General features: G+C 42.4%; 1 protein-coding gene across 1 annotated transcript in view; it reads left to right on the plus strand.

Moving 5' to 3' along the window:
* The window catches only part of USE1 (unconventional SNARE in the ER 1), a 197,012-nt gene that overhangs the window by 30,883 nt on the left and 138,546 nt on the right, over positions 1-27,583 (plus strand). Inside the window, exon 2 of the mRNA XM_040321253.1 lies at positions 19,479-19,528. Coding sequence (XP_040177187.1) covers positions 19,479-19,528 — 50 coding nt within the window. The remainder of the gene's footprint in view (positions 1-19,478; positions 19,529-27,583) is intronic.

Here is a 27,583-nt window from a genome sequence, read left to right on the forward strand (position 1 = left end):
AAGTTGTTTAACAGAGGTAAAAAAGGTTTTGGTCAGCCATTGTGGGGAGTTACTAAAAATGTATGTAAATTTAAGGAGAACTTTCATTTTTTACGATGACGTCACTCCTGCGCATGCACGCGGGAGCCGTCAGTGACAGCACGATCGTCCTAACTAACGGCATGCTCAGTGCGCCTGCGCCGTTGTCTACGGTGCGCATGCGCCGTAGACATCGGTGCAGTCTTTTTTTGCAAATATCTCCTAAACCTAAACCTTAATCTAGGCTTACCTGTAGGTTAAAGTGGTCTGTATGGGTTTACAACCACTTTAAGTCTAGTGGCCAATAACTTGGTAAGTATCTTCCAATCGCAGTTAAGGAGTGCGATTGGTCTGTAGGAGACACACACCTGGGGGTCCTTTTTGGGCTTGGAACGATGTGGGCTTCTTTCATATAGGGAGGAAGAGATCCTCTTTTTAGGCAGGCCTGATACATCTGTGCAAGTTTGGGGGCAAGTTTTTCAGTATGGGCCCTGTAGTATTCTAGTGGGAGGCCATCCAGCCCCAGGGTTTTTCCTGCCAGGAAAGACTTAATGGCCAGTGTAACCTCCTCCGGAGTGATTGGAGAAACTAGGAGCGACCTCTCTGTGTCAGAGAGCCATCCCAATGCCAGCGTGTCCAACATAGACACCATAGGTGCAGGGTCAAAACTCGGAGGCAGCAAGAGAAGCATACAGAGAGGTGTAAAATGCGGTAAATTCAGATAGAATGTCCTCCTGTGAGGTGGCCACTGTACCCCCTGCCATAATGATTTTAGTTATAACCGCCAAGGGTCTATCTTGCTGCGCAAGCAGTGCTAGCAGTCTGCCATTCTTGTCTCTATGTTCGAAGTATTCTTATTGGCAATGTTGTATGCCAAGCCTAGTATTAGCCAAGACATGGAGGTGTAATTCTCTCCTAAGTGATAACAGATGTTTAAAGTTGGAGGCCGAGGCCAAGTACTGCTGTAGGGCGTCATCAACTTTGTGCTGCAGGTTGGAGACTTCATCACCAAGCTCTGCCCTTGTCTCTGCCACAGCTGCGATATATTGACCCCTGCCTTGAAAGCATCCCATGTCATCTCAAGGGAGGCCGACCCCCGCGTTGTGTGCCCAGAATTCTTGTAAGTGAGGAGAGATCTTGTCATGGACTGACTCATTAGAGAACCAGTGGGGTTGTAACCTCCAAAGGGCTCTGTTCCACGAACTGACAGTCCTAATGGTCAGTTTAAGTGGGTTGTGATCAGAGAGGTCAGAGGAGAAGTAACATGACTCTTGTACGTGGTTCAGAAGGGTCGTAATGGCAAAAGCCAGATCAATGCGGGAGGAGGTTGAAGCATGAGTATGTTCAATCTTGCGGTGCAACCACCTCCATGCCTCATGGAAGTCTGTTGCCTGGGCCTACGTACCAAGGTCTGATTTAAAATTGGATTGAGGGGAAGGTCCATCCAGGTCACGGAACAAAGTGGTGTTAAAGCCACCCATGAACAAAACTCGTGCTGGGCAATGCGGGGCCAGCCTCTCATAGAGCGTGTGCAGATCGCCGCCATTACTAGTAAAAAAAATAATTTCATAATTATGTCCCCTATTTTGTAGGCGATATTACTTTTGCGCAAACCAGTCACTATACGCTTTTTGCGTATAGTGTTTTTTTTTAACCAACAATAGGTAGAAGAATACGTATCGGCCTAAACTGAGAATTTTTTTTTTATTGCATATTTATTATAGCAAAAAGTAAAAAATTGGGTTTTTTTTTTTTTTTTTTTTTCAAAAGTGTCGCTCTTTTTTTGTTTATAGCACAAAAAATAAAAAATGCAGAGGTGATCAAATGCCACCAAAATAAATCTCTATTTGTGGAAAAAAAAGGACGTAAATTTTGTTTGGAAGCCACGTCGCACGACCGCGCAATTGTCAAAGTGATGCAGTGCCAGAAGCTGAAATTTCGCCTGGGCAGGAAGGGGGTATACATGCCCAGTAAGCAAGTGGTTAAAGGAGTTGTAAAGGAATTTTTTTTCACCTTTAATGCATTCTATGCATTAAGATAAAAAAACATCAGATGATGCTGCCCCCCCGGGAGCGCGCCCGCAACAGCTACACACCATGCAAGCTTGCATGTCTGTGTGTAGTTGTTTGCGGGGAGGAGCTGCGACAGCCGCCGAGGGACCCCAGATGGCCAGGATCGGGGCCACTGTGTGCAAAACGAACTGCACAGTGGAGATAAGTATAACATGTTTGTTAATTTAAAAAAACAAAAATTCCTTTAACAAGAACATACTTCGTGCTGTATACCGTTACCATTATGTATTTCCCCTGGGGGTCTAAATGTACATCCTGAATCGCACAAGGTATGCGTTTACTAATCAGGATAGACACCCCACGGGAATACAAGGAGTAGGTTTCATGAAGAGCCCTTTGCACCCATGGCTTTTTCAAAGCCAGCACCTTGCTACCTGTGCAAAAACAATTTTGTGGCGCTAAAAATAAAAAAGTGATGTAATACTGATAGTCTGTATCAACTCCAAGTGACAGTGTGGTCAAATGAAAAGTCCATATATGATAAATCAATAACAATGAGTTGTTGAAAGTGAACTGTTGATGGAGGAGTAATCAAGTGAATAATTCCAAACACCACAGTGAATCAAAATAAATGAATTGTGAGAATAACCACCACCAGAAGCGGAGGCTTACCAGAGGTATTGCGCTACTTTTTATTGACGTCTCTTATATTCAGCAAAACTGTAAGTGTTTTTAACCGTTATTAAATTTCAACATTGTTACGGTATCACACTATGTGCCTTCGTTTTTCCTTTATGTACTTTGGACACGGTCTGATCGTTTGAGCGTTGCCTCTAAGTTACCGTTACTCCTCCCTTGTGCTTGTTTACGTGATGCCTTCAGGATATCCTCACAACTGTATATCCAGATCCGGTTGATGTGGTCTTCATCCATTTACATTCAGCCTGTATTGACCCTTTAGGCGTATGCTTATTTGGGTTCAATACCTCTGGTAAGCCTCCGCTTCTGGTGGTGGTTATTCTCACAATTCATTTATTTTGATTCACCGTGGTGTTTGGAATTATTCACTTGATTACTCCTCCATCAACAGTTCACTTTCAACAACTCATTGTTATTGATTTATCATATATGGACTTTTCATTTGACCACACTGTCACTTGGAGTTGATACAGACTATCAGTATTACATCACTTTTTTATTTTTAGCGCCACAAAATTGTTTTTGCACATTTTCACCACTTTCTTGTTTCACTAGATTGTTTGTGGCTGCTTATCATTTGGATAGCGCAGATTTGCTTTTGTTTTAGCACCTTGCTACCTGTCAGGTGCTTCTCCTGCAACAGCACTATGTGTGGGTTATGCAATTTTAAGTATTGAAAAAGCAATGACCGTTTAAACATAGAATTAATCCTCCAGACGTTCCACGACAAAATAGTCAGTGACTCAGCATCTGAGGCAGCCATCATGGAACGCCAGGGGGGAGCAAGAGCAGGATGAAGCCAGCAAACCATTGCAAGCGAGTAAACCCATAAAAGGACCATACAGTCAGTTAAGTCTGAGTCCAGCAGAACATTTGAGCAGTAGAGTGTGTAGACATAGCAGATAGTCCCCTCTCCCCAAAAAGCATAACACCCTACCCATACACTATACAAACCTAGCTCAAAGGCCAAAAAAAGGGGAGGCCAGTGAGCTACAAAAAAAGATGCAGGGCTTTGTCCCATAACAAAAAAAAACATGAATCTTCAGGTCACAGGGACCTCTAGAAGCTTATCCACAGGGCCGGGTTAGACGAGGCACTTCACCGGGAAATCTTTTTTCCTGCCCAAGGGGGATCCAGAGTGAAAAAGATGAAAACAATGTAAACACTGGAGTCGCGTCTTTGGTGTGGCGTAGTCCTGGAGCACCGCTTCTGGCGTACAGTGGAAGAAACGGAATCCCAGGAACCGGATCAAACGTTCAAGAAGAACGAACACATCCTGGACTGCCGCACCCAGTTGAATGGCGTCTTTATTGTACAAAAACAATGTAATCCATGAGTGCTATGAGTAAGCATCTCACGATGTGAAACGCGTTAGCCATTTTGTTCTTGTTTTGTCCACTTTTCATTTGACTGTATATTGGATTACATTGTTTTTATACAATAAAGACGCCATTTAACGGAGTGCGGCAGTCCAGAATGTGTTCTTTCTTCATGGACCTGTGCAGAGCCATCACCTGTCGGTTTTGAGTAGGGCAGGAGCAATGTGAGGGATCAGAAGCTTGGAGAGCAGTAATTTTGTCTTTCTATCAAACGTTCACGACAAAGAAACTGTAGGTCAACATAGAGGGCTCGGATGAATCATTGGGAGTTGAGCCAGGCATCCGCGGCATTAGGATTCTCAATGTAACGAGTGGAACCGATGTCCACTACCCTAAGTTTGCTGGGATACAGGAGGCTGTATTTTAGGCCCTTCTCCCGAAGACGCTTGCGTATCTCAGTGAAGGTGCGGCATCGTTGCTGTATTTCTGGTGAATAATCAGGGTACAAGGAGATCTTAAAGTTCTCATAGGTAAGCTCCGCAGCATTTCTAGCAGCCGCCAGCATTTTGTTCCTGTCCCGATAATTCAGGAGCTTAAGCAGGAAGGGCCTAGGTGGCGCCCCCAGAATGGGTGGGTTAGTGGGGACCCTGTGGGCCCGCTCCAATACAAACGTAGGAGGGAGATCCTTAAAAGGCCCAGTAGGGTGGTGAGAAACCTCTCGGCAAACTTGGGATTGGCGCCCTCAGGGAGTCCCACCACCCGCAGATTATTCCTCCTGAGCCTGTTTTCCATGTCAATGTTTTCTTCCTGCAAGGATTGTACCTGCTTTTGAAAAAGCCGCAGGTCCCTAGAGTCCTCCTGCACCGTGTCCTCCACCTGGGATATGCGGGATTCTGCCTCCGACATCCAGGACTGGAACTTATCCATGTCATGGCGGATGAGACTGACTTTAGTGGTCACCGTATCAATTTTGGAGGTGAGGGTCTCTTTCAGAGAAGTAATCGCCGCCATAAGGTCTGCTGTGGAGGGTGCCGCGTCTCCCATGCTTCCCGGGGCCGTCTATGTGCCTGCTGCGACACAGGATGAAGAGGAGGGTGGAGAGCGCGTGGGCAAGATGGCTGTCGACTGCGCGTTAGCCGTATTTACGGCGTCCCATAGTGCGGGAACCATCTGACGACCTCAGGTAAAAAGCCCAATGTCAACCTCAGCAAGAGGATAGGTAATAGGATTGCATGGAAGTGGAGCTCTGCCACCACACATCTGGTCTCTTTCACATCCGGACACACCCCAACAATCTGTATTCTTTACTCAATTCCTATTTGCTGCAGGCCTTAATTGTATCTTTCCAGTTCCTTACCTAAGAAATTCTGTGCTTAAACGGAAAAATCCACTGCTCCACTACAAATATTGTGCCTGATCTAAGCGAATACCTTTTTAGTTAACTCCTCACTAAAGAAGGCTTTAAAATGATCATTTGATGATCGCAGCAGTGTGTCAACTTGATACAAAAAATAATAATTAAATCCAAGCTAGTATATAGAAAAAAAATCTAACACAATTTACCTAGATTAAAAAGCAGCACGTAGAAAGACCAATATATACAGTTTTATACAATGACTGCATATAGCAATTTAGACAATAACGTGTATATAACAACTGCAGTGCTTAAAGTGAAAAAATGAGAAACTACAGCGCTACTAATCTTAAATAACAACACACAAATTAATAACCAAATGTAAGAAGCTGCAATAGGTAAATGGTGACCCAACCAAAATAAGAATTGAAAAATTATAAATGGTTGCGCTAAAAACAACTAATAGTGTGATACCAGTACAAATAATCAGGTGCAATCAATAATGAATTGATAATGTGTCCACATGGGGATAATCACAGAAATACTGCTCTCTAATACTGACAGTGCATATCCAACAACGTGAATAACTAATGATGTAATACCAGTACAAATCATCAGGTGCAATCAATAATAAATTAGTGATAATAATGTGTCCACATAGGAGCAATCAGAGAGAAGTGATCTCTAATACTGACAATGCATATCCATCAGTGTGTTGAATAAACCACCATGCGTTGATAGTCCATCTCGCAACACAAGCATTAGAATTAGCCAACTTTCGCCTCCGCTCCACACGATTCCCGAGGATATGTGAAAGAAAAAAAACACAATAGCATAATATTGTAACAATTAGTGAAACGGTACAATGGGTGAAGACTGATGCACTCACGAATTCCCCTATTTGTTAGCCGCTCAATAACAAAGATGAGATCCTCACTCGGGGACTCCGATGGTCTCGTCACGATAGGCTCCTATGCGTTGCGTCACTTGTCACGTGACTTAGTCATGGGTATTGTCCGTGAACAGTGTCAACTGAGTAATTTATAGTGTTCAATAGGAAGTTTTCCCGGAAGTGAGCAAACGGAGGGAGCGCATACGTTACACCATTGCAGGCAGCAAAGTTAGCTGTCAACCGGAATGTAACTATTTCTGTCGACAGGCTTGAAATACATTTTGGTCGTGATATGTTGATTTTCTAAACTAATTTCTAGATCCAAGAACTGTATAGTGCTTTCACTTATTATGTAGGTTAATTTGATGTTTTTTTGGTTCACATTCAACCTGTCAAAAAACTGAATAAGGGACATTTCGTCCCCATCCCAGTTAAGTATGCAGTCGTCAATGAATCTTCTGTATAGTAACAACTGGTCCGGCTTGTTGTCATAAATGGTAGACTCCTCCCACTCCGCCATAAAAACATTTGCTACGCTGTGCGCATGTTTAGCACCCATCCCAATGCTGTTGAGCTGTCTATAATATTCAGACTGGTGCCAAAAATAATTATGTTGTAATCCATAGGCCAAACATCTAAGTACAAACCTCTGTTGTTCTGATACAAGCTGGCCAAAATTATTCATAGCCCATTTCGTAGCTCCTATGGCTTCTTCATGGTTAATATTAGTATAGAGCGATGATACATCAGCCGTTGCTAGCAGATACTTTTTTTGCGGATCCAACACTACATTGCCAAGGATCTGGATAAGGTGTTTTGTATCTCTAAGGAAAGCCCTAGTCTGGGATACCAAAGGTTAGACAAATTTGTCCACATATTCCCCTACCCGTGAGTTAATGGACTGTATACCATTAATAATCGTTTTATAAAGGTTTTTATGTGTCACATTTTAATGTGTTGAACACAATTTTAAATTAATTATTTTAAATTATTTTGTACTTGTATGGGAGGCAAGCTAACTATATCAATTGTGGCCACTAGAGGGAACTATCAGGATTGTCTCAGTACCTCATTATATTGTATTGCCACATTGCATGTGATAATTGCATTTATAGTGTTTTTTCTCCCTTTTTAGTGAAGATAATTGTATTGTATTGGTTTTATATTAAAGATTGTTCAGTGCAGGGGTTGACAAATGTGCTTGGAATCTAGGGAGCCAGCTAAAAAAGTTAGGAGCCAGAAAACGCACCCCGTCCCGACGAGCTTGCGCGCAGAAGCGAACACATACGTGAGCAGCGCCTGCATATGTAAACGGTGTTCAAACGCAATTTTGAAGCGTGACATGTTGGGTATGAATTTACTCAGCGTAACATTATCTTTCATAATATTAAAAAAAATGGGGATAACTTTACTGTTGTCTTATTTTTTAATTAAAAAAAGTGTAATTTTTTCCCAAAAAAGTGCGCTTGTAAGACCGCTGCGCAAATACGGCGTGACAGAAAGTATTGCAACGATCGCCATTTTATTCTCTAGGGTGTTAGGATAAAAAATATATATAATGTTTGGGGGTTCTAATTAGAGGGAAAAAGATGGCAGTGAAAATATTGAAAAATGACATTAGAATTGCTGTTTAACTTGTAATGCTTAACTTGTAATACATCTGGTGGTAATAACTTGTAATACCAACGGCTCACCACCAGATGGCACCAGCTCACAAAAAAAAAAAAAAACATTATTTTTTTTTTTTTTTTGCCCACCTTTCAAGCCAAGTCGCCAGGACACTATTTCTAGTCGCCATGGCGACCTGGCGCCCGGGATTTGTCGATCCCTGGTTCAGTGATATATTTAACTTTGCTGCCTGCAATGATGTAACGTATGCGCTCCCTCCGTTTGCTCACTTCCGGGAATACGTCCTATTGAACACTATAAATGACTCAGTTGACACTGTTCACGGACAATACACATCTTCGGGAATCGTGTGGAGCGGAGGTGAAAGTTGGCTAATTCTAATGCTCGTGTTGCGAGATTGACTATCAACGCGTGGTGGTTTATTCAACACGCTGATGGATATGCATTGTCAGCAGGGCAGCCATCAGGAATTATGGGGCCCCTTACACAGCTTCACGCATGTGCCCCCTGGGGCAGAGAACCGGGGGGGGGGGTGCTGCCGCCTGAAATTGAGAAGCGAGGGGGGAGGGCTGGTGCGAATTGGGAAGTGTAGGGGGCCCTTTACAAAAAAAAGAAGAAATAAAGAAAAATATGTATAAAAAAAGTGGGGTAGCCATCCGGGGCCCTTTAATAAAAAATAAAAAAAAATTCTGTCATTTGAAAAAGTTTTTTTATTTTTTTTTTATTTTTTTTGCATTTAAGCCTAAATATGACATCTATGGTCTATGGTCTTTTTGACCCCAGATCTCATATTTAAGAGGACCTGTCATGCTTTTTTCTATTACAAGGGATGTTTACATTCCTTGTAATAGGAATAAAAGTGATAATTTATTTTTTTATTTCAGTGTAAAAAATTATAAAAATAAATTAGAAAACAAAAAATTTTATTTTTAAAAACGCCCCGTCCCGACGAGCTCGCCCACAGAAGCGAACGCATACGCGAGTAGCGCCTGCATATGAAAACGGTGTTCAAACCACACAAGTGAGGTATCGCCGCGATCGTTAGAGCGAGAGCAATAATTCTAGCCCTAGAACTACTCTGTAGCTCAAAAAATGCAACCTGTAGAATTTTTTAAACGTCGCCTATCGAGATTTTTAAGGGTACAAGTTTGACGCCATGCCACGAGCGGGCGCAATTTTTAAGCGTGTCATGTTGGGTATCATTTTACTCGGCGTAACATTATCTTTCACAATATATAAAAAAATTGGGCAAAAATTATTGTTGTCTTATTTTTTAATTCAAAAAAGTGATTTTTTCCCAAAAAAAGTGCGCTTGTAAGACCGCTGCGCAAATACGCTGTGACAAAAAGTATTGCAATGACTGCCATTTTATTCCCTAGGATGTCTGCTAAAAAAAATATATAATGTTTGGGGGTTCTGATTAATTTTCTAGCAAAAAAATTGTGATTTTTACATGAAGGAGAGAAGTGCCAGAATAGGCCCGGTGGGCAAGTGGATAAATTATTTTTATTTTTTTTATAAAAAGAAATTACAAAAAAGGGGGGTTGCCATCCTGGGCCCTTTAATAATAAAAATAAACATTTATAAAAAAATTAAAAAGTGGGTTTTCCACATGGGGCCCTGGGGACCTCTGAGCCCTTTAATAAAAAAAAAAATATATATATATATATATATATATATATATATATATATATATATATATATATATATATATATATAATATAATTTTTTTTTATTAAAAAAAAGGGGGGTTGCCATCCGGGGCCCTGGGGACCTCTGGGCCCTATAATAATTAAATAAATATATAAAAAATACTTTTTTTTTTTATAAAAAAAGGGGGGGGGGGGGTTGTTATCCTGGGCCCTGGGGATCCCCAGGCCTCCCGTACCCCTAAAAAAAAAATGGCCCTTTAATAAAAAATAAAATAAAAATATATTAGAATTTTTTTTTTTTTTATAAAAAAAAAAAAAAAAGGGGGGGGGGTTGCCATCCGGGGCCCTGGGGGCATTCGGGCCCCTGGGGACCTCTGGACCTCTAACAAAAATAAAAAAAGTGGCCCTTTAATACAAAATAAAATAAAAATTTATATTTTTTTTATAAAAAAATAAATAAAAAAAAAGGGGAGTTGCCATATTGGGCCCTGGGGACCTCCGGACCCCAAAAAAAAAAAAAAAAAAATCAAAAAAAAAAAAAATTTTTTTTTTTTTTTTTTTTTTTTTTTTTAAGGGGGTTGCCACCCTTACAGGTGTGCTGCCTGTACCCCCCTGATGGCGGCCCTGATTGTCAGTATTAGAGATCACTTCTCTCTGTGATTGCTCCTATGTGGAGACATTATTATCACAAATTTATTATTGATTGCACCTGATGATTTGTACTGGTATTACATCATTAGTTATTCACGTTGTTGGATATGCACTGTCAATATTAGAGTGCAGTATCTCTTTGATTATCCCCATGTGGACACATTATTATTAATTCATTATTGATTGCACCTGATTATTTGTACTGGTATCACACTATTAGTTCTTAGCGCAATAATTTATAATTTTTCAGTGCTTAAAGTGAGACTCTCTTGCTGCATGCTTAAAAATATGTGCTCCACCACAATATAAACAGTATAATAAAAATGTTTTGCGAAATGCATTAAAAAATGATACATACTTCATATTCCCATCGCACACTTTCCTGGATCCGCTCTTGGGTTTGGGTGCTTGTAGCAACAACCAGCTGGATACTGGTACACGTTACAGTAGAAATATTTGCCAGCACACCATGGAACAACGTAAATGGCACCCAAACTGATGTTTTATTGCACGATCACAACACAAAGAAAGTGCAACGTTTCAGAGCCACGTAGGGCCCCTTCGTCAGGCATGTGAACACATGTCTGACGAAGGGGCCCTACGTGGCTCCGAAACGTTGCACTTTCTTTGTGTTGTGATCGTGCAATAAAACATCAGTTTGGGCGCTATTTACATCATTCCATGGTGTGCTGGCAAATATTTCTAATGCATTATAAATGACACTCCTGAGTGTGCCAAATTCCTCTACCGCCCTTTTACCAGAGGGATGGACCCTTACAAAATAGTGGTCAATATGTGCCTAAGTATTGCAAATTGGGATTAAACAGGAATAAAATAACCAACACTCCAGCAATATACTGACCAACACACCAATGTCCCCGACACATATAGGAAAAGGCTCCAACAGTGCAGATTATCAAAGTAAATCCACCAAATTATAAAATAGTAAAAACACAAAATTCCAAGGCTCATCCCACCACTGAGATTCTCTCAGCATGGCATGATGACATTGACTTTCAAAACTCTGCTCTATGCATTTTGTCACCAACAGATGTCTTTAGGGACTTATATACATGTCAGAATGTCTGTTCAATTTGTGAAAGTTTAGTCCATAACGAAATGCTGCATAATTTTGGGTAGGAGGGAGGTTCCAGGGGCATGCTGGTCCTTTTTTGTTTTATTTCTTTTTTCCGGAATGGGGTATTGCTGGGTTATGATATTGTTATTGAAGCATGGACCAGGATTGAATTTGGTACACGCCAGAGTGTTATTGCATTGTTCTGTTATATTATTATTTATTTATTTTTAGAAAGTATGGTGTATTAAAGTTTTATAGAGAGTATGATGGAAATTTGGTATGTACAATGGTCTCGAAATGAGGGTTGATATTAAATTGTAACCCTGTTGTGTAATGTTTATTGTATGCTTTGGATTATACTTATTCAATATTTCTCTTTGTATAATGTACCTTCACATGGTAATACAGTTTAAAAAAAAAAATTGTGAAAGTTTAAAACGTATTGCATAGAAAGAATCCATATTCATTAAACCTCTCACAGTGCTTCAGGATGAGTTGTAGCCACTTCCAGTTAGGTGTAAAAGGTTGTGGTGGGCTCCAAGAGAATGTGGCGATGAAACCATGGAAACCCAATGCCCTTCATTTTCCCAAGCTTAGGTCTAGGGTAATTTACATCTTGCATTTAACTACTTAGGACCCGGGCCATTGTCGAATGATGGCCACAAGGTGGCTCTACAGGGCCAAGAGGCCATCATATGACGTCCTCGGGCCTCCGGCCGCTGGGGGGGGCGCGCGCGCGTGCCCACTGCGTCACTCAGGTGCCGATGCGCGTGCCTGGCGGCCGCAATGTCCGCCACGGACCCGCGATCGTCAGTCACAGATCCACGTCCTGTCAGAGAGAGGAGACTGATGGTGTGTCCCTTGTACATAGGGACACCCATCGGTCACCTCCCCCAGTCAGTCCCCTCCCCCCACAGTAAGAATCGCCTAGCAGGGCACACATTTAACCCCTTCATCGCCCCCTAGTGTTAACCCCTTCCTTGCCAGTCACATTTATACAGTAATCAGTGCAGTTTTACAGCACTGTTTGCTGTATAAATGTGATTGGTCCCATAAATGTGTCAAAAGTGTCCGATGTGTCCGCCGAAATTTTGCAGTCCTGACAAAAATCCCAGATAACCGCCATTACTAAAAAAAAAAAAAAATGTCATAATTCTATCCCCTATTTTGTAGTCGCTATAACTTTTGCGCAAACCAATCACTATACACTTATTGCGATTTTTTTTTATTTTTTTTTTTTACCAAAAATATGTAGAAGAATACGTATCGACCTACACTGGATGGAAAACATTTTTTTTTTTTTTTTTTTTTTTAAATTGGGAAATTTATTATAGCAAAAGCATAAAATACAGTTTTTTTTTTTTTTCAAAATTTACACTATTTTTTGTTTTATAGCGCAAAAAATAAAAACTGCCGAGATGATCAAATACCACCAAAAGAAAGCTCTATTTGTGGGGAAAAAAAGGATGTCAATTTTGTTTGGGTGCCACATCACATTACCGTGCAATTGTCATGCAAAGCGTGACAGTGCTGAAAGCTGAAATTTCGCCTGGGCAGGAAGGGGGTATATATGTCCAGTAAGCAAGTGGTTAAAGCGTTTTTCCACCATTTACTAAGCCAATTTACACTTCCTATCACATACCAAATAGAAAAAAAATAGTTTTTGTCAATAAATTAGAATGTCATTTAATAATTTTCACGTTTTACCTCAAATCATTCCCTCTAGCAAACATTTCCAGCTTGTAGACATGTCCATATGTATACTGCTGTATGTTTTATGTCCACATGGTGTCAGTAAAACTGTGAAGTTTAACCACTTGCTTACTGGGCACATATACCCCCTTCCTGCCCAGGCGAATTTTAAGCTTTCAGCACTGCGTCGCTTTAAATAAAAATTGTGCGGTCGTGCGACATGCCTCCCAAACAAAATTGACGTCCTTATTTTCCCACAAATAGAGTTTTCTTTTTGTGGTATTTGGTCACCTCTGCGGTTTTAATTTTTTGCGATATAAACAAAAAAAGAGCGTCAATTTTGAAAAAAAACACTATTTTTTACTTTTTGCTATAATAAATATCCATTTTTAAAAAAAAAAACGATTTTTTTTTTCTCAGTTTAAGCCGATATGTATTCTACATATTTTTGGTAAAAAAAAAATCGCAATAAGCGTATAGTGATTGGTTTGCGCAAAAGTTATAGTGGCTACAAAATAGGGGATAGAATTCTGACATTTTTTTTTATTTTTTACTAGCAATACGGCGATCTGCGAATTTTGTCAGGACTGCGATATTGCGGCGGACACTTTTGACACATTTTGGGACCATTCACATTAATACAGCGAACAGCGCCATAAAAACGCACTGATTACTGTATAAATGTGACTGGCAGGGAAGGGGTTAACACTAGGGGGCGAGGAAGGGGTTAAATGTGTATCCTGGGTGTGTTCTAACTGTGTGTGGAGGGGGACTGACTGAGGGAGTTGACCGATGCTGTGTCCCTATGTACAAGGGACACAGCATCGGTCTCCTCTCTCCACGTCCCTGCTCTGTCATTGCCGATCGCGGGTACCTGGCGGACATCGCAGCCGCCAGGCAAGCGCATCGGCAACTCGGGGACGCGCCGAGTGCGCGCGCGCCCCCCAGTGGCCGGAGGACGCGAAGACGTCAAAAGACGGCGGCTGGGATTTATAGAGCCACCTTGCCGCCGTCATTTGACTATATGGCGGGGCTCAAGTAGTTAAATGATGGTGCAACCAGACGAGAGAACCTCACATACTTTAAATTTAATTGTAGGAATGAACTTTGTACACCTGAAAATGTTTAGTGGTATATTGACATTTATTAGCAACTTTTTTTTTTCTCAAACAATTTTTTTTTTTTTGTGGAAACCTTGCAAAGAATAGATATAAAATATGATTTAGTAAAAATAACTGCAAGGCAACATTTTGGTACAAACCATTACAGGAATTTGGGAGGTCATCTACCTGAAAAACTATTTGGTAAGCTTGTGTTTTTGCATTACTGATGCACAAGCCAAACAAATATATATTTAGTGCTGTGACTGGGTAAATAAAGCTTCTGTTTGAATATCTGTATGATTGTAGTAAAAATTGATCAATACATACAGAGCTAATCCTAAAATGTATTATGGTGAACCTTTATCTTCTATTATCAAATGCATCCATATAAAACATACTACAATATAATGCTTAGTTAAAACACCAACATGCCTTTTCCATTGTATATTAACAAAAAATGCACAAAGAACATATGCTAAAAGTTCAAGTGCTTATGAAGAAGTCTAAATATAGTGGCCTCTTTTTTTTCTTTATTCAGTGGCAATGCACTGAGCAAACAACTTCCACTAAAGTGACTGATCCCCCTTCAAATATAGCGCTAGCTCAATTTTACTTCACTTGTGAACATTTCAGAGAATCAACACACTCACCAGATTATAATGAACCCTTATCATGATGAAGGACTTTTTTATAAGGCCCTCTTTACCTCTCCAGAAACTTAAAGTTATACAGGTATTTGCTCCCACTCCTAGCATAGATCACCTCAGTGATATACGCCTCTTCTGGTGCCTATTCTGTCCTCCCCCCGCTGTCTTCTGGGAGACACACAGGTCTCAGAAGACAGCAAGGACCAGTGAGGATGTGCAGCGCGACTCACGCATGCGCAGTAGGGAACTGGGAAGTAAAGCCGCAAGGCTTAACTTCCTGATTCCCTTACCGAGGATGGCAGCAGCCGATCCTCGAGCGACAGATCGGCTTTGGCTGCCGACATCGCGTGCACCCTGGACAGGTAAGTGTCCATATATTAAAAGTCAGCAGCTGCTGGCTTTTAATATTTTTTTTTTGTGGGATCTCCGCTTTAACCAGTTGGTAACCGCCCTATAGCCAAAATACGGCTACAGAGCGGTTCCTGTACTCTAGGAGGGCGTCAATGTACGTCCTCCCAGAGACTGCGTTGTGCGCGCCCGAGCGGGCGCGCACACGCGATCGCCGGTGCTCGCCGGGTCTACGGGACCCGCAGCAACAGCACTCGCGGTAAGGAGCCAATGGAAGCGGCTCCTTACCACGTGATCGCGCCGTCCAATGACGGCGCGATCACTTGTAAACAAACCGGCGTCATGTAATGACGCCGGTTCCTCCCTCTCCTCTCTGTACCGTTCGGTACAGTGTGAGAGGAGAGGGAGGGGGGGGGGGATCGGGCGGCAGCAGCAGCCGCCGCACTGTGGGCTGGATCTGTGACAATTGCAGTCACAGATCCAGCCATCCCTGCGCAATACTCTGCAAAATAAAAATAATGATGAGTGCAATACTCTGCAATACCCCACCCCATACTCTGCAATACCCCACCCCATACTCTGCAATACCCACCCTGGGGGGGTGGGGTATTGCAGAGTATGGGGTGGGGTATTGCAGAGTATGGGGTGGGGTATTGCAGAGTATGGGGTGGGGTATTGCAGAGTATTGCACTCATCATTTTTTTTATTTTACTCTGCAATACCCACCCCCCCATACTCTGCAATACCCACCCACCCATACTCTGCAATACCCACCCCCCCCATACTCTGCAATACCCACCCATACTCTGCAATACCCCCCCCCATACTCTGCAATACCCCCCCCCATACTCTGCAATACCCCCCCCATACTCTGCAATACCCCCCCCCATACTCTGCAATACCCCCCCCCATACTCTGCAATACCCCCCCATACTCTGCAATACCCCCCCCCATACTCTGCAATACCCCCCCCCATACTCTGCAATACCCCCCCCCATACTCTGCAATACCCCCCCATACTCTGCAATACCCCCCCAATACTCCGCAATACCCTCAATACTCCAATACCTTGCAATACGTCGCCTATGGGGATTTTTAAGTAGCAACGTTTGGCGCAATTTCACGAGCGTGTGCAATTTTGAAGGGTGACATGTTGGGTATCTATTTACTCGGCGTAACTTCATCTTTCATATTATGCAAAAACATTGGGCTAACTTTACTGTTTTTTGTTTTTTTTTTAAGCACAAAACTGTTTTTTTTTTAAAAACACGCGTTCAAAAAATTGCTGCGAAAATACCGTGCAAGATAAAAAGTTGCAACAACCGCCATTGTATTCTCTAGGGTCTTTGAAAAAAAAGCATATATAATGTTTTGGGTTTCTATGTAATTTTTTTAGCAAATAAATGATGATTTTTACATGTAGGAGAGAAATGTCAGAATTGGCCTGGGTGCTCCAGAACGCCTGATGGTGCTCCCTGCATGTTGGGCCTCTCTATGTGGCCACGCTGTGTAAAAGTCGCACACATGTGGTATCGCTATACTCGGGAGGAATAGCAGAATGTGTTTTGGGGTGTAATTTGTAGTATGCATATGCTGTGTGTGAGAAATAACCTGCTAATATGACAGAAACTAGATTTTTTTTTTTTTTTTTTTACAGAATTTTCAGTCTTTTTTCTTTTATAGCGCAAAAAATAAAAACCGCAGAGGTGATCAAATACCACCAAAAGAAAGCTCTATTTGTGGGAAAAAAAGGACAAAAATTTCAGATGGGTACAATGTTGTATGACTGAGTAATTGTCATTCAAATTGTGAGAGCACCGAAAGCTGAAAATTGGTCTGGTGATTAAGGGGGTTTTCGTGCCCAGTGGTCAAGTGGTTAAAACCCTTCACTTTCATGTTTATGTTAATATGTATGTATTTGTACAGTATTTATTTATCAATGTTGATGTACAGATGGTAAATTTAACACTTGACTCTGATTCAACCTAATTTATGTACAATATGCATAAGGTTCTCTTCTAATGTCCCAGCAAACTCAAAAAATGAAAAATATATAGGGATCCAGCACGCTTAACTGACAAGGTGAGGGCTATTGACTCCGATATGCATGGAGACGTCAATGGAGGTTTTGTTGCTGTGATTTCCTGATGGAGCAACAATAAATAGTGGTGTTCATAATGATTTAGAGAAGGCCATACATTTAGAATACCAAGGCTCTTGCAGATAAGTATTTGTTTTTGTCCCAAATTGAGAGCCCTGCCTTTTTAAGAACATACCCATTTTTAAAGGAGAAAACACATTCAGGGGTTATTAACACTGGTGATAGTTGGCTAATCATTTATCCAAATATCCTCTGTATTTTGCTGCTTTTTACTGCTTGTTTTTATTTTATTTTTTACCTAAAAGTGACAAGTTGGAAAAGTACAATGTTGTAAACAAATCTGTAAAACAATGAAGAAACTGTATTTAAACCGTGGGGAAAGGAGAATTCAAAAGCAGTTTGAAAACCATAAAAAGCCACGTTAAAAAAAAAAAAAAATGTAATATACATATTTTTGCAGGTAAAAAAAAAAGCATTTTATTTTTTTCTACAGGAGCCTGAAAAGTACTGTACTCGTTATCGGTGGATTACGGGTGCAATGTCAGGATTCCTGCAGACCTTTCCCCTCAGCTTTCTTGCCCATGCCTCTGTAGGGCTTTCTGTTTGAGATTTGGAGGAAGTGTCTGTGGGCTCTTGCACTCCATTGAGAACTACAAGCAGTTTGCCGTGGCGGTAGATGTTACTTGTAGTTTATGCACAGATTACTGTAAACAAATGACACAGTCGCTCTGACTTTTAAATGTGCCAGCGGCTGCAGGGTAGAGGAATCCCAATCTGCTGTCACAAAGAATGATGGGGGGTTGCTGAACATGTTAACATGTTGCACCCTTAAAATGGGTATAACACATGTAGAAGGTATAAAACAACAATTGCCACGCTATGTAAGTAGTGATGAATGTAAGTGACACTCATCAGTCCATCAAGGTATCCATATAGGAATAAATGTGATGAAATTGTTGCAAACGTGTCCAAAGATGATGGACGACCAAGATGTGTCATTACCGGATATCTAGACTCCACGTTATAGGAGCCTAGTCTCACATGGATTCACACATCATGAAGGATCCATCCACTGGGTATAAAGGAGGATAACGTCACAGCCGACAGTGCTGGTTTTTCACACTCTCTCATGAAAGTTATATAAAAAAGTGCGAAAGTCGCCACATAGTGTAAAACCGTGGTGGTTTTATTGAAAAAATTATATTAAAAGTTTCCACCGGTCAGATACAGTGTATCACATGAATAAAAAGTTTCTACATAAGTCTACAGATCAGGATCAGAGTAGTGTGGTGTAGTTGGACCTACTAGTTTTGTCATACATGACGTCATCGGGGGCATGGACTTTATGCCAATGCCCACGCATATATCAGGTCCATGATGGAAAGAGCACAGCTGTTTGTGCAAGATAATTTTCTCAAAAATGGCCACCGTTATTTTAAAATGGGTGGCCAAACCTCATTATGAAAAAAGGGAATGTGTTGCCGCTTAAACAATAATCCAAGTCTTATTAGTATTATAGAATAGCCATTCATAATATCAGTTTGATGGCCTAGCCTAATTTCCAAAACGACACAGCCGCAATGATGGACAGAGAACCAGACCTCCGTTTTGAACCAGAGGAGGAAACCAGGCCTCATTTCCAAACTGTCATGTTTAGAAGGTAAACTTATTTGCAATGGTTGTAGGTCAGATTATTTATTTTAATGTTTGGTTTGTATTTATATTTTATCCTTTTTAACATGTTTTACATATTAACATTTAATATTTGAAAAAGGATTCCATAAAAACTGAGTTTGAAAACATAGCACAGCAAAAGTATTCCTCTTTCTGGCTGACTCTTCCTTATAGGTCTAAACCATGAGTCTTCAAACTACGGCCCTCCAGTTGTTCAGGAACTACAATTCCCATCCTGCCTAGTCATGTCTGTGAATGTCAGTGTGTTACAATGTCTCTTTCTCTTTTTTTTTTTTTTTCTCCCCGGCAAAGGGTTGCCTGCTTGGAATTTGTGTCTTTCTTGCATGAAATTAAACAGATTTGCAAAAATCAATTAGAAATGAAAAAGCACTCAAAATGGCTGGCTAAATAAAAGACTACATAATATAGGTACTACCATTGATGGACTGTATACAGATAAGCATTTCCCTTATTACTGTCCTTTTTAATAGGTTCTTTGTAAGGCTTTGAGTATGTACTTCTTTTTTTTTTTTTTTGCAGTTTACACAAATGCAAATATAAAGTTGGTAGTTTGCCATGTGTTGACCATTCTTTTCTTATATTTTCTAGTTTGTTGGGGCATTAGAAGAGATGATTGCTTCAATTAAGAAGGATGCAAGGTACGTTTTTGTTATTTATTTTTTCCTCTAACACTTACTAGACCAGGGCAGGACAAATTCTGGTCTTTATTGTGATTAAAGAAATGCTGTTTGGTGACCTGGTCATTTCACCCGAAATTTTTTTTTTAAGATTAGATTGATGCTCATTTTGTCAAGGGGAATCGGGTATTTTTTTTTAAATCCGAGCAGTACTTACCGTTTTAGAGAGCGATCTTCTCTGCCGCTTCCGGGTATGGTCTTCGGGACTGGGCGTTCCTACTTGATTGACAGGCTTTCGATAGGCTTCCGATGGTCGCATACATCGCGTCACGAGTAGCCGAAAGAAGCCGAACGTCGGCGCGGTTCTATACGGCGCCTGCGCACCGACCGTCGGCTACTTTTGGAAAATCGTGACGCGATAGATGCTACCGTCGGAAGCCTGTCGGAAGACTGTCAATCAAATAGGAACGCCCAGTCCCGCAGCCCATACCCGGAAGCGGCGGAGAAGATCGCTCTCTAAAACGGTAAGTACTGCTTCATTTTTAAAAACACTACCCGATTCCCCTTGACAAAATGAGCATGAATCTAATGTGAAAAATTAACATTTCCGGGTGAACCTCCACTTTAACCACTTGCTTACTGGGCGCTTAAACCCCCTTCCTCCCCAGACTAATTTTCAGCTTTCGGCGCTGTCACACTTTGAATGACAATTGAGCGGTCATGCAATGCTGTACCCAGATTAATTTTTTTCCCACAAATAGAGCTTTCTTTTGGTGGTTTTTAATCACTATGTAAATAATGGTAACAAAGATGAATACTCCCTTTCTGTGTTCCCACCACTGCGCTTATGAACATATAATGTTAATCAAATTGGCAAAAGAGTGAAGCAGCTACTTTGAAAAAATCAAACCGTGAAAAACATATTCTAAAACCCAAAAAATAAGTGTAATAAAATATAAGCAGCGCTGTAAACAATGTAAGATGAAATATCCGTTTTCACAGGTATTCAAAAATAATGCTAATGTCCATAAACATCACCATGTGACAAAAGTGAATATGTGCACAAATTTCAAAAAATATATAAATGTCTTTAAATATTAATTAAATATAAGTCCATATAACACATCAAGTAAGTTTGTGAAAAAATAATAATAATAGCTTCCAATCTTCCACCACACCCGGTGTCAGTGAATCCATCCCCCTTCAGATGCAAAACTCACCAACTCAAATTGCCTTACACTCTCGTGTTTGGCGTGTAAACGTGTACAAAAACCTCACTGGTAGGTATAGCAGATAATCCCAGTTCCAACCAATTCACTGCCAGAAAGCTCTGCATGTAAATAAAAGAAGTGCTCAAAATAGCGTGATACCGTAAAATCAGTTTAATATCACACTTAAATCTTCAAATATAACACTCACAAAAAACAGAGCAATACACTGCACAGCAAGCACTCGTTCAGAGATGAACCAAAAACCGAGTATATTGGTCACAGCAGACCCAAAGTGTCAACGCTCACCACCACCCCTCTGTTCCTTCCTGGATCTCTGCTTCCTTGATTGGCCTTGATACGTCACACATTCACTTCAGATGGTTGCCGCACAGCCATGTCCCGACATGTTTCGTCATAAAAGACTTAGTCATGGGACTAAGTTTAGAATGTAGAAGAATCGGCCTAAACTGAAAAAAATACGTTTTAAAAAAAAAAAAAAAATTGGGATATTTATTATAGTAAAAAATATTGTGTTTTTTTTTTTTTTTTTAAATTGTCGCTCTTTTTTTGTTTATAGCACAAAAAATAAAAACCGCAGAGGTGATCAAATACCACCAAAAGAAAGCTCTATTTTCGGGAAAGAAAAGGACGTCAATTTTGTTTGGGAGCCACGTCGCAATTGTCTGTTAAAGCGACGCAGTGCTGGAAGCTGAAATTTCGCCTGTGCAGGAAGGGGATATATGTGCCCAGTAAGCAAATTTCGTACCTGGGGGGTGTCTATAGTATACCTGTAAAGTAGCGCATGTTTTCCGTGTTTATAACAGTCTCTGCACAAAATTACATTTCTAAAGGAAAAAGTAATTGAAAACTACTCGCGACTATAATGAATTGTCGGGTCCCGACAGAACAGATAAGTCATTGAAAAAAAACGGCATGGGCCCTTTTGGGTCTGGTATGAATATTAAGGGAAACCCTGCACCAAATTCTATATCAGGCTCTTTAGGTCTGGTATGGATATTAAGGGGAACCCTGCGCCAATTTTTTTTTAAATGGCGTGGGGTTCCCCCAAAAAATCCATACCAGACCCTTCAGGTCTGGTATGGATTTTAAGGGGAACCCTGCACCAAAATAAAAAAAAATGGCGTGGGGTTTCCCCCAAAAATCCAGACCCTTATCCGAGCACGCAACCTGGCAGGCCGCAGGAAAAGAGGGGGGGCGAGAGCGCCCCCCTCCTGAACCGTACCAGGCCACATGCCCTCAACATGGGGAGGATGTCCCCATGTTAATGTGGACAAGGGCCTCATCCCCACAACCCTTGCCCGGTGGTTGTGGGGGTCTGCGGGCGGGGGGCTTATCGGAATCTGGAAGCCCCTACTCCTACCATTTCACAAAAAAAGTGAGAAAACACACACCGCTTGGGACAAGTCCTTTTAATAATAAAAAAAATTCAGTGGCGTAATCCTACGAGTCCGACCCACTGGCCGAATGACGTGCCACCCGTCTGACAATTATTTTATAACCGAGGGCAGGGCCATCCGTCACGTGGATGGGTTACCCTGCCCCCCTCTGATGCAACAGGAAATTCCGGGGTTAGCTAGTGACGTGTACAGGTAACCCTGCCCCCTCTGATGCAATGGGAAACCCGTGTTGCGTCAGAGGGGGCGGGGGTCACCCATACACGCCACTGGGTAACCCTGGCATTTCCCCGTTGCATCAGAGGGGGCGGGGTCACCCGTCCACGCGATGGGTGGCCCTTCCCTCGGTTATAAAAGAACTGTCGGACGGGTCGTGCGTCATTCGGCCGGGTGCCTCCTTTGGAGGAGGCTGTATCGTTCGCAGCGCGCGGGTCAAACTCGTAGAAGGATTACAGCGCTGGATTTTTTTTATTTAAAGGTCTTGTTCTAAGCTGTGTGTTTTTTTTTTCTCACTTTTTTTATGTGAAATGGTAGGGGTACAATGTACCCCTTACCAATTCATATGGGGGGGGGGGGCGGTATTCCGATAAATCCCCCGCCCGCAGATTCCCACAACCACCGGGCAAGGGTTGTGGGGATGAGGCCCCATGTTGAGGGCATGTGGCCTGGTACGGTTAAGGGGGGGGCGCTCTCTCGTCCCCCCCATTTTTCCTGCGGCCCTGCCAGGTTGCGTGCTTGGATAAGGGTCTGATATGTATTTTTGGGGGGAACCCCACTCCGTGTTTTTTTTTTTTTTACATTTTGGTGCAGGGTTCCCCTTAAAATCTATACCGAACCCAAAGGGCCTGGTAATGGACTAAGGGGGGAGCCCATGCTGTTTAATGGGTCTGCGCGGTGGTCTCTTCGGTGTACAAGATAGTTTCTTTCCTATCCACCGAACAGATTCTTTCCCTCAAGTCTTCCTCTCCTTCTGGCTAGTCGGTCTGCCCTGCTAGGGGCAGTGCAGGACTTGCTAAGTTGCGGGGTAATTTTACCCGTTCCGCAGGACGAGAGGTTTCAGGGATTTTATTTGAATCTGTTTGTGGTCCCGAAGAAGGACGGGGTCCTCCCAATTTTGTACCTCTTGGCCCTAAATGCCTTTTGTGAGAGTAAGGAAGTTCCGCATGGAATCCATTCGCTCGGTGGTAGCTGCGCTCCATCCGGGCGACTTTCTTGTGCCCTTGGACATCAAGGACGCATACTTGCATGTCCCAATTTGCGCAAGTCACCAGAGGTTTCTGCGCTTTGCGATAGGGGAGGACCACTATCAGTTTGTGGCCCTTCCTTTTGGACTAGCGTCAGCACCAAGATCACACCGATCCTAGCTTTGCTGAGACAGCGAGGCATTGCCATCGTGGGCGACTTAGACGACCTTCTTCTGAGAGCAGCTTCTGGCTCAGAATTAGAGGAGGATTTGTCTATAGCCAGCCAGACCCTCCAAGAATTCCGGTGGGTGTTGAACATTCAGAAGTCGGTCCTGGTTCCGACTCGGCATTGGAGTACCTAGGGTTGATTCTGGACTCCTCGGTCCTTCTTCCCCTGGAGAAATTGCAGTCTCTTCAGTCTGCAGTGAAGGTGTTGGCATCCCATAAATGATCGTCTCTCTGTTTTTTGCATGCAAGTCCTGGGCCTGATGGTAGCCTCCTTCGAGGCGGTACCGTATGCCCAGTTCCACACTCATGTTTTGCAGAAGGACATACTGTCCAAGTGGATCAAATCTCCTTTTGTCTCTGGATCGTCAGATTCAGGTAAGCCACCTAGTCAGAGTCTCTCTGAATTGGTAGCTGAGATCCACGGCTCTTCGGTCCGGGAAGTAATTTCTTCCCTTCCAGTGGACGGTGATTACGACGGACGCCAGCTTCTCGGGTTGGGGGGGGGGGCAGTCGGCCCAGGGTCGCTGGACTCTAGCGGAATCTCGCCTGCCGATTAATGTCCTAGAACTCCGGGTGATCAGGCTATGCCTCTCCTCGTGGTCGAGGAGGTTGCAAGGTCGCCCGATCAGGATTCAGTCGGACAATGCCACGGCGGTGGCTTATGTCAATCATCAGAGGGGAACACGGAGCTCGGCTGCAGTGTCCGAGCTCGCTCACATCCTAAGGTGGGCGGAAAGAAGCGTGTCGGCCGTCTACATTTCAGGCGTGGAAAACTGGCAGGTCGACTACCTGAGTAACCAGATGCTGGACCAGGGGGAATTGTCATTGCATCTGGAGGTGTTTCAACGCCTTTGCAGGAGATGGGGCACACCGGACGTGGATCTCCTGGCCTCTCGTGTCAACCGCAAGGTGTCCAGGTTTGTGGCCAGGTCCAGAGATCCCTGGGCAGACACGTTGGTGGCCCAGTGGAGTCAGTATCGGCTAATTTATGCCTTTCCCCCATTGAAGTTGCTTCCTCGGCTGCTCCGCAGAGTGGAGGCCGAGGGGATCCCGATTATTCTAATCTCTCCAGATTGGCCTTGGGTGCCCCCCTTTTCGGTCACGGAACACTCGACCAGGGCAATAGGTGTTTCCTGGGCTTTCTGACATCAAGCGTCTGTCTCACAGGTGTGTAAGGCGGCGACATGGTCGTCCGTTCACACCTTTTCCAAATTTTACAAGGTTGATGTAAGTGAATCTTCAGATGCTACCTTCGGCCGCAAGGTTTTGCAGGCAGCTGTTTAAATTTGCTCCTCCGTTGAGGAGCTCTGCTTGTTTGGGGTGAAGTTGTTTGTTTTTACTGATACGGTTCCCACCCCTCGTTTTTTGACACTGCTTGGGGACGTACCACTTGTCAAGACTTGAGAAGGCTGTGTCCGTCCATGGACGATAAGAGAAAATAGGATTTTTTTGTACTCACCGTAAAATTATTTTCTCTGTCGTCCATGGACGAACACAGCACCTACCCCTCCTTTTTTAGGTTTGTACTGCTTGTTACGAACTGAAACTGCATGCTGCAGGGAGGAGGGTTATGCCCGGAGGGACCGCCCCCTGGGCGGGGCTGTTCAATTCTGTTAAAGTAACATGTATTTAATTATCTAACATGTTTCTGCCTAGTCCTCTCCTGTGAACAGGAACATAACCCACTTGTCAAGACTTGAGAAGGATGTGTCCGTCCATGGATGACAGAGAAAAGGATTCTACAGTGAGTACAAAAAATCCTATTTTTCCTTTAGAAATGCCATTTTGTGCAGAGACTGTTAAAAACATGGGAAACATGCGCTACTTTACAGGAATACTATAGACACCCCCCAGGTACGAAATTTAAAGGAATATTTCACTTTTATTCTTTCACTTTTAAGCATTATTAAATTTACTGCTCCTGAAAAAACTGCAGTTTTGCATCGATACATGTCCCCTGGGGCAGGACCCGGGTCCCCAAACACTTTTTATGACAATACCATGCATATTAGCCTTTTAAAATGAGCACTTTTGGTTTGTGTCCCATATACTTAAACGGTGTTTGAACACATTTTTTGCCTATTCGCATGTTCTGCTGCGAACCGACCCGACCCGGGGCTGTTCGGCTCATCCCTAGGCACCACTAAATGGCATTTGGAAGAAAAACAGTGTGTGTGGCAATGTGAGAGAGTATTTGTGTGTGCTAAGAGCCCCAGTGTGAATCTGTGTTTGTCAGTATCGATAGCCTAGTGTCTTGTTTCTGAATATGGATCCTTAATGTGGATCTTCACTGCTTTTGAGCACCACAAACCAAAAATACTGTTTTAATACATTTTTAATATTCAAAGCAAACTCCCCCATCCATGTCTCCATGCTTTAGTTTGTTGAGAAATCACTTTGAAACCACCCCTAAGCATTTCTGACCGTGGCCGTCTTTGAGTTTGTGCAGATGATTCATTTAGCATTTATCTCCTGTAATCTATCTGCCCTTAGCTCAGGCATGCATACAGGAGTGTGTGCTTTAGCTAGGAAAATCCCTCCTCCTCTCCTTCCCTCCTGAAGACTCCTGAGATGCAGGACATAATTTGCCTGGGCCTGGAGACCAGGAAGTACTGTAAATTAAGTTTGAAACCGGAAAGTATATTATATTTGCATCTATTTACTAATGCTAGCAGAATAAAGATTAAAAAACAATCAATGTTGATTGATCCACTTTAAGGTGCATAGCTCTAGTTGTGTCTAGGGTTTTTGTATGGGTGAATGTGCCATTGCACAGAGCAGGCAAGTATAACATATTTGCTATAGTAATGTTTTGCAATCACTTTAAATCCCCTTTGCTGGCCCTGTTGCACTCTTGGGGAATTCCCAATGTGAGATACTTGGACAATCCCCTGTTGAGGGAACAGTCAGCCAGGGGTCTGTCAGACCATGTATCTCCAGGTGCTGCAGAGGTTCAGGTGGATCTTCAGAAATCATCGCTGGTACCAGCTTATTGCATGGGGTATCTGGATCTTGTCCTTCATATGTCTCAGGTCATACTGTTCCGTCTTCAGTAGAAGCTTCAGACTCTTTAAGCTTAGGTTCAAACTCTTTAATCCAGAATTTATCTTCTGCATGAGAATCTTGTGGCTGATGGTAGCTTTCTTCAAGACAGTGCTCTTTGGATAGTTTCACTCTCGACATCTGCAACCAAATATTCTGTCGTCATAGGGAAAAAACTGCACTTTCATCAAGGGAATCGGTTGTTAAAAGAATCTTGTGTCCTTATAAACATTTTCGAGATTTGGCCAATTTGGATGTCCTTTCAGCATTGGACAAACTTGTTGGAGGGCCATCTTATACAGATTTATTCTGTGGGTGCAGCTGTCAGAATAAAATGTCCTAGCAAGGAGGATTTGTGGATCTAGGAATTTTATTTATGTTCAGCCCGCTGAACAGTGTATGGTCAGCTTTAGTCATGTAATCCTTTATTGATTGGGAGGACCAGAGTTCGTATTGACTCGTATACTAGCAAAGACTGTGATCGGAGACAAAGGCTTTGATTACATCAGCAGCACTGAAGGGGTCCTGGAGCAGCATGACCCCCCTAGAGAGAGCCTTATTGTTGCCTTTCTACTCACACACAATATTATTCTCCTACTACAGCATTGACACTTTTGAAAATAATTCTTGGAGCTTTAAAAAGAGATTAAAGCGCTGGAAAAAAGCTATTCACAGCCCCTGAAAACTTCATCTGAAAATACTAAAGAAAGCCTGTATAAACTGCTACTCCCTAAAATAATTCATATGATCTATGTTTCAGCTTTCCACTGTGTTATACAGGCTGTAGAGACAGAGGTGACCTATTTTTACATTTTGTGGAATTACCCTGTAGCAGTCTCCTTTTGGAAGTGAGTCAAAAATCTTATTCATTCCCAACTTTAAAAACAAGTTATCTTGACCTCTTGGACTGGTTAACTAAGTTGTACCATCTACAATGTAGCCATATGAAAAACTACTCCCACACATATTAGTGGCTGCCCAGTAGACCATTTCAGT

This window comes from Rana temporaria, chromosome 1 (assembly GCF_905171775.1).
Source record: "Rana temporaria chromosome 1, aRanTem1.1, whole genome shotgun sequence".
Lineage (NCBI taxonomy): Eukaryota > Metazoa > Chordata > Amphibia > Anura > Ranidae > Rana > Rana temporaria.